A 13,076-nucleotide genomic window follows, 5' to 3' on the forward strand; every position below is an offset into this window, starting at 1 on the left:
TGAAAGATTCAAGCTAAAAGCATTGATTGTTGCAGTAGGATGAAATAAATACAGAAATAAAATCAACTTTTGCAAATTTAAATAAAAGAAAACAAAATTATTAACTCTTATAAATAATGGTTTTAGCAAACAAATGTGGAGACTTTTTATCATCATATTGAGAACCTTAACACATCAGCTAGCATATTATAAAAGTAATAACACATGTATAATATGACTGTTCAAAGCTTTTTACAAACACGCAAATGTGAAGGTATTACGACTGGTTTCCAACTCTTTCTTTGCTTTAATTAACTTGTCAGAATAATTACATAAGTATGCTAGTCCTCTTTATTTTTCGTTTGTCACGAAAAGAATCCAAAGGATATCCAAAGGATAACATGTTATTAACGTGTTAAAAGACATGGTTGTTTATAAATAAAAATTACAATCATTTACACGTAAGTTAGTTCGAAAAGCCAATTCACATTGACAATGTTAGCTCGTTTTACTTATTTTCACATTATTATATTTCAATTTTCTAAATACTAAGTTTGATTTTCTTTGTTTATGACAATTGCGGTGATGATGGTGATGTTGATTACCATAAAAATAATTTTGATGATGATGATTGTGGTGGGCAATAAAATGATGTCTGCGGCAGTAATGATCATATAATAAAAATATCAGTACTGATGATTATGGTTGTGGTGATGATGATAATGGTAATGGTGTTGAAGATGATAGGTTTTATTATGATGATGATGTTTGTGGTTGTGGTGACGATAGTATTGTTGATGGCGATGTTGGCGATTATGATTACGATGATGATGATGATAGTTATGCTAATGATAATAATAATTATGTTGTTACTACTAATTACGATAATAATGACAAAGATGATGATAAAGAAATAGCAGATAATAGTTTTTTTAACAATTTCTTTATTTCTATAATATATTCACAGCGTGTCATGTTACGATGCATTCCATATACATAAGAATCATCCCCTTCTAAAAGCAAACCCTGGGAGTGACCAGCCTGATTCTGGAAAAGTTAATATAGGTTCATACGGATACGGCTCTGGAGGATGTACATGGACAGCAAATCACTGCGGACCTAATTACTGTTGCTGTAAAGCGTATAATTAATCAATTAATGCACGACACATTAATAGACATATTACATGTATTTACACAGAAGACATGTCTCGTGCGATAAATCTTATGGTTCACTTTTTTGCTGTTTTTTTTTAAATTAAAATTTAGACAGTAGAAGTTGAGCTTTTCACCCTTCACAGCCAAATATTAACCTCTTTATATTGAATATAGGTAAAGTACACCAAAATGTTTTAAATTACCCCGTTTGATATGTTTTCTATATTGCTAAAAGGATGTCATTATGTCACACATTTTTCTATTGTATGGCAAAATACAACTGCATTATTAACTCAAAAATAAAATACTTCAGCGAGAGAAGGAGAGGCTTTTGTAATAAATTTACATCCCTTATTAATAGCATGAACCATGGCAAAACGTTCATTCACTAAACCAGCGTCACTTCCTACAAGTGCATTGATAATATTTACCTGCTCCCTATTAGTATTTTTTCTTAATAGAGGAAAGAAATATGTTCGTTTAAACTCAGCGAGATCTTTGCGATATTAAAATAACTACAAACCCAAAGCTTTTAAAATGCTTTGACATGACATGGACCAAATCATGCTTTTACTTTCATATAAAGATGCATAAAGCAACAAATTGCAGAAGACAGGTAGTTAATTTGTTTATTTTTGTAGAATTATTTTTTATCAACGAAAAAAAAAGAGAAAAAAAAGAGAGAAATGTTCTCTTATATCTATTAAATCGCAAAACTATTTTAATTTCTTCAAAAACCTAATTACCATGTACGAACTGTTTGATTTTATTAACATATAAACATATAAAATCGGACTATATTATTTTACCTGTACGTATGTTGTCCTTATGCAAATATGGGAGGCCGAATAAACAACAACATGAGACGGCAAGTCATCGCCTCCCGAAAAGTTAAAATAAGTTTGAGGCATATTACAATTTGAACTTAATATGAAAAATTACATTGTTATTATTGAGAATTGAATTGTGAAGTATTAAAAACTCTCTCTCTCTGTAATACGTGGTTCATAATTTGTAACAATATATATAGAGGATATTCAAGTTTTTACTATGAATGCAGAATTTCTTTTCATAGAGTGGTATAATATATGACGATTTTCATAAATCCTACAGGTATTCATAGAAAAATTTGAATGTTCTGTTTATTATGTACATTTTTCTCTCTATTTTTGACATTATAATTTAAAAGAATTTCCCTAACATTTTGTGTTTGGGCTGAATTTAGAAGAAAGTAATGCGGCAAGACATCAGTGAAAAATAGTTTTTTAGTAAAAATACGGAAAATGAAAATACGCATTTTATTTCATCAATCTTTCTCAATATTTCATTTAATATAATAAAACATTATATTAAGTAAAATGATTATACCAAACGCTTTCATTCCTAATTATACCCAATATCCCGATCGATTACTATATCAAAACAAATAATTGTCAAAAGAAAATAATTAAAAAAAGTTTAATTTGTTTCATTTGAACTCCTACGTTAGACTTTATAACTCCTACGAAGGAGATAAAAAAAAACCTAACAACGTACATCTAGGACTTCATAACTCCTGCGTAGGGAGAAAACATGCCTGGATAGGAGTTTATAACTCGTTCGCAGGACTTGATAACTTCTATGTAGGAGATAAAAAGCCTAATTCAGAGTTTATAACTCCTTGGTAGGACTGTCTGACTCAGGACTATGGAGAAGACAAAAAAGTCTTATAAAGGAGTTTATTAGTCGCCGGTAGAAACCGGCGACTATATTTGTAACAGTTTAATATTATATCTATGGTAGGAGAAGGCCTTAAAATCTAAATATAAAAGCATATCAATTACTGAACAATTAAGGACCACAATTATTTTTCATAATCTTAAAAATTCAAAAATAAAGTAACGTTGCTAAATGAAGTAAAATATACAAATATTGACATCTTAAAAAGCAACATTACAATTTTCATAAAATGAATTAAAAACGTATCCCTATGGACCAGTCATTTAATTTAGGGATACTTTTACTTTTTTTTCTAAGTGTCAAGCGTTGCTATTTTATGATTGATAAATCATGAATGATATTTGAAATGACACATTTAAATTATTTGGTTGTTTATATCTTATGAGACCTATTATATTTTCATTATTTTAATCTAAATTAAACAGATTCTCCCTGTTCTATTGTAAGAATCACGTGACTACACGTTGTATGTTAGTGTTATAGAATCTATTAATAGTAACAGATTGCTGATAAGACATACTAGTTGGAAAACGGTATGGCGGCTAATTAGATGCAAATGTATAAATAATTACAAAGTTATCTTTCATTAATCAGTTTCATATTTTATATCATTAGAAAGGTATGTATACTCATAATTAGCACATTAAAAGAATTAAATAAATTTTCAAAACCTTTTCAATTCTTTCTCGGTTAAGGGTTTAACTTGGCCCTTTCTGTCAACGTGCAATAGTTTAGTTTAGGTTGAAAATCACAAAATGGATTTATGCTAAAGAGGCACATTTATTGAAATAAATAGTGGTAATCGTCGTCTTCGTTATATACCGTCGATTTCCGTTGCGCAAGTTACCAAAACGGTATGACGGATCGTATTAGATACATAATAAAGAAAACTAATAAAATATCTTTTTCTTAATATTTTATCGAACTGAAAGGCATTTCAACGTTTACTATATCGTACGTAACGACAGGAATATTGATTTCTACTAAATAATTTATTTTTTCGATAACGCAGAATTTTTTTTTGCAGATACCACTTTAACGGTAGAATTGCATTGTTTCATTTAATAATTAAAACATATATATTTTCAAATATTCGATGACCTTTGATTATTTGGCGGTAATTATCGGATTCTGTAGTATACAAAACGGATTTCACTCGCCTTACAAAATTAATCAAAATTATGAAATAAAAAATGCTAGAAATGACACGATTTATCAAGTTATGTTTGATATAGTTAAAAGAAATAATAATAAAAAAAGTTTTACGAAAACTGCAAAAGGGATTTTCAAAGATTCGAATTTGGCCTACTAGGTCACAGCTTCGTCCTACTTACCATCTGTAGGCCATCGAGCAATATTAATTGATTTAATATCGAGATCTATACTATCAATAAAATCTTTAGCATAAATCATAAGAAGTTACGTAAACTAACGAAATACTTGCTTAATAATCATAGCAGTTCCTTGACAATATTGCTAAGCAAGTTTGCTTCATATATGATGTTTTATTGTGAATAAACAGTTACACAACATATTGTTCCTCTTTTCTTTATACCTGAAACATTAATTAAACTGATATTTTTTTTATATTTATGATAATACAGTCATTTTCTATCCGGCGACTTGATGCTTTAGCATCAAAATCTTTACTTGTAATCCTATGTAGTAGTAGGACTTAATAACTCCTATTGAGGACTTAATAACTCCTACGTCGGAGATAAAATTAAGTCTAATAAAGACTTGTATCTCCTTCGTAGAAGGTTGAAAAGGCCTAATTAGAAGTTTGTAATTCCTACGTCAAAGCACACAATGTAACAGACTAGAGCATAACAAAATATATAAGAAAATAAACTTGATGTGTCAAATTGTAGCTGCTTAAGTAACTTCCCACATTACGAAGCCTGAGAGACATTTGAAAAAATAAAAAAACGAAAAAAAAATGATTTTATTTCCAAAAAAAGGGAAAAGTTTTAAAAAACAATTTTTCCGGCTTGGGAAAATTGGGAAAAAAAATTTTTAGTTATTTTCATTAGGGAATAAAAAATCTTTTTCGAAATTAGGGTTTTAAACCCCCCCTTTTTGGTCATAAAGTTTTTCAAAAAATTGTAAGGTTTTTTGGGCAAAAAAGAAAAAATCAAAATCCCAAAAGAAAAAGGGCATTTTTAAAATTTTTCAATTTATTTTTCGACTTATTTTTTTTTTTTAAAAAAACCCGCTTTCTAAAATTTGGATTCAAAAATTTTTTTAAAAGTATTTTATTTTTTAAATTTTTTTTTTAAGGGAAACAAAGTGACATTTTTCAGTGATTGTTTTGTTTTGTTTCAGTGTTCGGATCTATTTTACTATGCACCAATAAATCACTTTAGTGACTTGGTTCTTTCGCTCGAATCTCTTGCTTCACTATGTGGGTATTAATTAAAACGGCTTGTTGCAATAACAATTTGACATGTGAAATTTATTTTCCTATATGATATGCTACTCTAAGTTATGCTATTTTGCATTGAGCTCGAAGAAACAGGTAGTGGAAGGTGGCTTCCGGAAAAATGTGTATTTTGTACGAAAACAGGAAACTTGATATGCATGCAGACTGATAACTGGAGAATGTGTCATGCGGTCATACCGTGACCTAATTTCATTATGTCATACACTGCAGTAAGCATCAGTCTTCAGGCTCTTGTAGTAGGAGCTTTATTTCATTGTGATCGGACAAACAGTAAGCTTACGGTGGTTTTCGGAAAACGGTGTATTTATAGGCATTTACAACGCGGACTGGAGTTTGTGATATGTGGGAATACTGAAACCTTATTTCTTTGGTAAGCTCAAATTGTTCATTATTGCTTTAAGAACCATCTTGCTGTTGCAGCAGCCTTTTTCAGTGCGATCAGACAAACAGGGAGATGAAGTTGGAAAGTGATGTATTTCTTACGAAATACGTAAACTTAATATGCATGAATAACAAGGACTAGTTTCTATGTCATGCGGGCATATTGAGACCTTATTTCTTGGGCCAGCACAATATGTCAAATATTAGGGTAGTTGACGTTGGGTTTCCGAAAAAATGTTTTTGTTTTTACAAAACTTCATAGTCATGTATTTAGAACGCGAACTAGAGCTTAGGACATACGGACCTACTGAGACCTTATTTCATTGTCAAGCACAATTCATGTGTCACACATTTTTGTAAACATCTGCATGTACACTTTTGCAGCAGTATATAACATAGAGATCGGATAAACGGGTTGGTGACGCTGGTTCCTAGAAAATGATGTGTTTTCTAGGAATACTAAAACTCTATATGAATTCAGAACACATACTTGATCCAATGCCATGTGGACCTATTTAGATCTTTGAACGTCCTACTTCAGGCTGTTGCAGCACCAATTTTGCATTGAGATCGCCAGACGAAAGTGTGACGGTTGTTTCGGGAAAATGGTGCGATTTGAAAAAAAAATACGTGAATATATATCAATTCAGAACACGGACTGAAACCTTTGCCACGAGGATGTCTTTCTTATTTTTTCGGTACAATGTGTCATAATTGCTGCATATGTCAGCCTTCAGTCTGTTGGCATTGATATTATACTGGAAGGTGACGGTGGATTCCGGAAATATTGATGACTTTTTGTGCCTAACGACTGATGTTTACTCGTACACCGATCTATGTATTATTGTGCTAGCTAATGAAATAAGATCTCAATATGCCCACGTAGCATAGATTCCATTCCGCGATCTGTATGCATATAAAGTCCAACATAAACATTAGAAATATCATTTTCTTGAAACCACTGTTACCTACCCGTTTGTCTGATCTCAATGTAAAATGGCTGCGGTTGCAGTCTGAAGGTTAATCCTTACAACAACGTATAACACATTGTGACGAGCAAGAAAACCTGCTTGGTATAGGCTCCAGCCGCGTCAAAATGCAGGCCTACCATCTCCTGCTGTTGCAGCAGCTTCTCTGTAAACGGGCAGGTGACGATGGCATCCGCATTGGTATGAACATTTGGAAAAGAAAATGCATGTCTAAAGGCCTTGATTGTATACGAATCTTCCTCTTCTCTGACTTATAATAACTTATGCAAAATCGGTATAAATTGTTTTTGTCTTTCAGTCAAACTGATTACACATAAAATTGGCAATTAAAATCATTTTTTCGACGGTAGTAAAATCAATGCCGAAAATTTTCTTCATAACATATTTGGAGCTTAATAAAATTTGAGTATAATATTATTAACGTTTTACAAAAGTTACAAAATACTGCACGATTATAACGTGAATATTCAATGGATAATTGTGACTTTTATGTTATCTTATTCAGTGCTGCTGCAAACTGAAGAATTCTTAATAAAAGGAAAGGTATACGCAGTATTCTATATTTGTAAATGACATACCATAATAAAAACCGTTCTCCCTGTAAAAGCGTTTATAATGATGTCATGATTTTCAGACCTTTTTGATTTACCCATCGTGCATTTTCGTTTTCGCCATCGAACATAGTGCATTCAATGCAAGGTAAAATAAAAAAGAAGTCACTTATATTGAATCATAGGTGACAGAGTTTTACCACCATAGTTAACAAAAGCAATACATACTACAAACACCTACCTCTAGTCTGAATCCTGAAAAAAAAGCAAAAAGGAAAATCAAAAACAGACAAACAAACAAAAAACGGCAGAGATTGTTCTTTATCACCTGTATATAGCCATGCCAGCTTGCACACTCGTGCAGTCCAACCAGGCTACATAATTTCAGGTGACGGACTCTTTCGGCCGAAGGCCGTCTGATTTCACCATGACTTCCGCTAAAATTAAAAGTAAAGAAATGACAATAGGCAGAATTTTCATTGGTCATTTTGACACTAATAGTCGGTTCGATTGATACTTTAGAAGATCTTCCGTTATAGGTAGATTGTTCGATTACACGATGGCAATAAGTGTTGGGAAAAGAAATAAGTCAGAATAAATATAAAAACATAATAATGATATTTTCTAGATGTTTCTAACAGCTTTTCAATAAATATGTGAAATAAAATATGACAGATCGCATTTTTGATACTTTTGCCTTCGATCGGGTTTCTCTTCTAAGCTGTTCTAGTCATTATATTCTCTTCTCGAACCTATACATAAGACGATTGAAACGAACTTTCGACGAATTTACAGTTGCAAAATTATCCGTGGAATTAGTGTACATTATCTACTTAATCTTTGTTTAATCATAAATTCCTATTCAAATCAAATTGATTAAAATTTGATTAAAATCAAATAATGTAAGTAATATTGTTTAAATCTAAGATGAAAATGTATGGGGAAAAACGTTGCGGGTAAAAATGAACTGTAATAAAACTATTAAGGACGAATAAAATGTTCTGTTTGCGGTTAGCATGGGTTATACGAGCTTAACCTATGCAAGTTAACAAGTTTGGCTTCGGCCGAGTATATTTTTAAAGATACTTCTTCTTGTTTTTGTGTGTGTTTTTTTTATACATATGTTTGTTTGTTTGTTTCATTTTACGCCTTTTTCCAACAGTATTTCAGTCATATAGGCGGGTAGTTTCCTAACCATCGTTCCTGGAGAGTTACACAAGTACTAGACTACCTACCTCCGCGCTAAACTACCAAAGCATCTCCCGGGGATGGAACCCACGCCAGAGAGGTAATTGGATTAGAAGTCATCGACTCTAACCCCTCGACCACGGAGGCGGTTAAGATATCTTTAAAATTGATTATGAATTGTTCGAAAATGGAAGCTTGACAATTTGGATATTGAACAGATTATTGGTAAATGTAGCGAATGATTTGATTATATTTTTACCGTCTTAGATTGTATGGTTGGCTAAATTTACACAGCACATTCATCTATAACTTATAAAGCAGCTATAGACCTTTTTACGATACGATTTTACCATAGCAACCAATTTTGCATTTCGCGCATGCGCATTCTGCGTAGGGCAAAAGCGCAATAACGATAGACTACATTTAGCGTACTTGAATGCTATAAAAGACGTGATTATAAGTTATGTCACCCAGAAAACAGAATTTTTGTGATGAATTAAAGCGGTAAGTACTTCAAACCTGAATTGATATCTATAAAAGATATACAAAGTTAACGGGACTAATAATTCAATGGCCAAAAGTCTTGTACAAAGTATCATACAATGACTTTTTCATCAGTAATTTAAATTGAAACATCAGGGTGTTTAAGATGCAATTTTATTACCCATGTATTATATAATATTACACAATCGGTATTCCTTTGAAATGTACTGGCAAGGTGGTAAGGGTCAAACGGATTGAAACGTCATCGAGTGTCCGCTTAATTGTTATTTGCCAGCTATAGTTTTCAGTATCATTCAACCGGGACATTTAAGTACCATGACATAGTTAATCACATAAAATTATGAAATAATCGTAATTTAAGTTACTTTTTAAGTTTATACCATCAATGTTTATTAATTTTGTAAAGTGACAATTAAAAAGTGTACGTGACGTGCATTTTAATGTTTTACGAGAAAACGGATAAAATGTGTGTTATTTCATAACCCATCTTAACCTATCAAGAGTTTCAAACATTATTTAAATATATCTATGTGTCTTAAAAAGTTTCTGCTTGGCATCACAGTCAAGTCGGATAAAGGATAATATTAGGTAAAAGTAAAAATGCATTAGTAGAAACCGGCGACTATATTTGTAACAGTTTTATATTAAACCTACGAGAAGCCCTAAAAGCATATGAATTATTGAACAATTAAAGACCACAATTTTGTCAGTAATCTCAAAAATTTAAACATATGATAACTTTGCTCAATGAAATGAAATATACACATATTGACATCTTAAAAAGCATCATTACAATTTTCATAAAATGAATCAATAATGGATCAGTCATTGAATTTAGGGATACTTTTACTTTTTTCTATGTGTAAAGCGTTGCTATTTTATGATATATAAATCGTGAACGATATTTGGAATGACACTTTTGAATTATTTAGTTGTTTATTTTTTATGAGACCTATTATATTTCATTATTTTATCTAATTATAAACAAATTCTCCCTGTTCTTTTGTATGAATCACGTGACTACACGCTTAGTAAAAAAAATTGCTGATAAGACATACCAATTGCAACTTTTCGGCCCTTTCCGTCAGTCTTCGGATAAGGTTATTATAGATAATAGCCGAGGTAGTTCCGAATGAAAACATACAGGTAACTTGTTAGGCAGCATACCACACTTATTGAAGCCACAGCTTCGAATGGCCAGGGAGGATTTCTTGGATATAGTGACTATTGTGGATTTAAACAACTGGTTGTCTTTAAAGTGCATTTTCAGCATACAATTTGTTTTTGTGACATCTAATACGAACATTGGCAAATTCCAAAACATGGTTAGAAATCACATGCTGCTAATTATAGATGTCAAGGACGCCATTGTTTGTAAACATTGCTTTTAAACAGCATGCTCGGTGAAAACAAATAATTTTACAGGGGGGTACAAACTTTCAGCAGTACCAAAAAATCTACAAGGCCAAGCACCTATTTCAATGTGATATTTTGCATGAATAGAGAGTTGCTAAAGTAGTGAGAGAGTTTCTGTAGCACGTATATTTGCAGGTATTTTTTGCCAGAGGGACGAAATATGTTGTTTTGGGTCTCGGACCACTGAGATTTTTGGCTTTTACGGAATGAATTGGATTTTTTTAACTGACTGACTGTTGTATATGGGATGATTTCATTACAGATTTGCAATGTTATGACATATATGTTCTTTACACAATGTGTTTTCTTTTTCCAGGTTGTGTAGTTTGGGATCAGATTTATCAGACATTTTGCTTGTAGGACATTGACGGCAGAAACTTTAGTGAAACTTCTAGAAAATTTAGTGTGGAGTGCAACCTTAATGGTTGGCGGCTGATAAGATGCAAATCATTGTAATTGTGTACAAAGTTAATTTTCCTTGTTCAGTTTCATATATTATTTCATTAGAAAAAGCTGTATACTCATATTTTACACTATAAGAAATAAATTTTCAAAACCTTTTCCTTTTTCTTGGTAAAGGGTTAAACTTGGGTTTTTTAACTTTTGACAAAGTTTATAGTTTTAGGTTGAACATACAAAATAATTTTATGTTTACAAGGAAAAACGAAAATATCAATTGAACGTTTGATTTCGGGTTTGGGTTTCCCCGCGGGTTTAAAAAAGGGAACGGTAGGTCCGGAATTTTTGACACTAAATAGAAAAAAAAATTCACAAGGAATTAAAGTTGCTTATATGAATAAAGGGAATACATGATTTCAAATTAAAATTTTTTTATTTTTTGGAGGCACATCAGAAAAAATTGTTTATAACATTATTTATTTTTCTAATTTAAATATAAATGGTAAATTAATTGATTTCGTAAATACTTTTTTAATGTATTAAAAATTTTGTTAATAAATTAATTTTTTTAATTCCCTTTAATTTTTAAAAAAATTTTTAAAAATTTTTTCTTTTTTTTTTTAAAATTAAAAAATTTTTTTTATTTATTAAATAAAATTTTTCTATTTTTTTTATATATAATCTTATTTAATTTTTTTAATGAGATAGCTCTTTATTTAAAATTTGGTTTAAATAGGAAATTTTTTATAAAATTGGGGTTTGGTTTTTTCTGATTTTCTATTTAAATTTTTTAAAAAGTTAAAAAATCATTTTAATTTTATTTTTAATTAAATAATTTTTTTTTTTTTTTTTTATATATTTTTTAAAAAAAAAAATTAAACAATAAAAATTTTTTTTCGATACAACAATTTTTTCCCAAATAAAATGGGAATGTTAATTTTCAATGATTAATAAATCTATTTTAAAAATTTTAAAGTGGAAAATTTTTTTTTGAAATAAATTTAAAAAGAAAGGTATTTGATCCTATTTAAAAAATTTTTGTATAGTATTTTTTTAAAAGTTTGTAAAATGATAAATCTTTAATAAATTTGGAAAATTGGGGGTTTTTGGGAATTAAATAAATGAAAATTTTTGAAATTTTTAAAATGTTGTTTAAAAAAAAACCATGGGGTTTTTTGTAAATGAATTAAAATTTTCTTTTTAAATAAAGTATAAATAAATCAAAATTGTTAAAATTATGATGAATTAAAAATTGTTTTTAAAAAATGAAAAAATTATTATAATATTAATATATGAGGATATTTTTTTTGGATGCAAATAAATGTATAAAATTATGGTTAATAGATTGAAAGTTTTAAAAAAAAGAGATGAATTTTTTAAAAAGTTGGTGGGGGAAATTTGAGGGGTTATATTTGGAAAAATTACTGAAATAATTTAAGATGATAAAAATTGAAACTGTATTCTGTTTAGACTTCTACATGGATATTACATTGCATATTTTCAGCGTGGCATGTTACGACGCATTCCTTATAAAAAAAGAATCACTCATTCTAAGAGCAAACCCAGATGATGACCAACCTGATACTGGAAAGCTTAATCTACGGCCCTGGAGAGTGTCCATTGCCAACAAATCACTGCGGACCTACTTTTTGTTGCTAATAAGCGTATTAATTAATTGATGTTGACATTTTTCATTGTCATTTATTTAATTAACGTCATATCCTTGTGACTTTCCGATTGTTGCTATTGTTTTATTTTATTGAGCTAGTAACTTCTGTGCCTGTGTATAAAATATACGAGTAGGGGTGGGAATGAGGATGCAGCTTAAATGACATACATCAATGTCACTGTTCAGAGACTGACAATGATGTGCCGTTACAACAAGACTTCCCTCTACTGCCTATAGTACTATAAATGTGTTTTAGTCAAGGCTGATGATACTAGTTTATGGTCAGCGGAAGTGGCCGTTTGAACACACCACTGCAACATCTGAATATAATCACAAACACACGATCATTTGGTGTCATGCATTACATAGTTATTCAAGCGGCTTGTCGCAATAACAATTTGATATATGAAATTTATTTTTCTATGTAATATGCTTCTCTTAAGTTATGCTCTAGCTTTCATGTCCGTTGCATTCTTAAAGCAGCACGCCTCCAGATTTATCCTTATTTTCATGAAAATTTAAAAAATGTATTTAAAAGTAATATACAATGTACTGCAATGTGAACAAAGAAAGTAATTTACACATTGCGAACAGCACATATAATCCATGTAAATTACCAAAAAGGGGTCAGAATATGCAAAAAAGGCCTTACTGTGTTAGAAACGCAGTTGAATATATGGT

The 13,076-nt window shown here is 30.5% G+C and overlaps 1 protein-coding gene across 1 annotated transcript; it reads left to right on the forward strand.

The window, feature by feature from the left end:
- Positions 1–944: 944 nt before the first annotated feature.
- LOC132728582 (uncharacterized) lies at positions 945–1,457 on the forward strand (the record flags this gene model as incomplete). The annotated part of the gene is given in 1 exon segment (XM_060714243.1): positions 945–1,457. A coding segment is annotated over 1 exon segment (186 nt), but the record flags the coding sequence as incomplete, so codon positions are not given.
- Positions 1,458–13,076: the final 11,619 nt, after the last annotated feature.

This window comes from Ruditapes philippinarum, unplaced genomic scaffold (assembly GCF_026571515.1).
Source record: "Ruditapes philippinarum isolate M1 unplaced genomic scaffold, ASM2657151v2 ctg7878_1_1_1_1, whole genome shotgun sequence".
In the NCBI taxonomy this organism is placed as follows: Eukaryota; Metazoa; Mollusca; class Bivalvia; order Venerida; family Veneridae; genus Ruditapes; species Ruditapes philippinarum.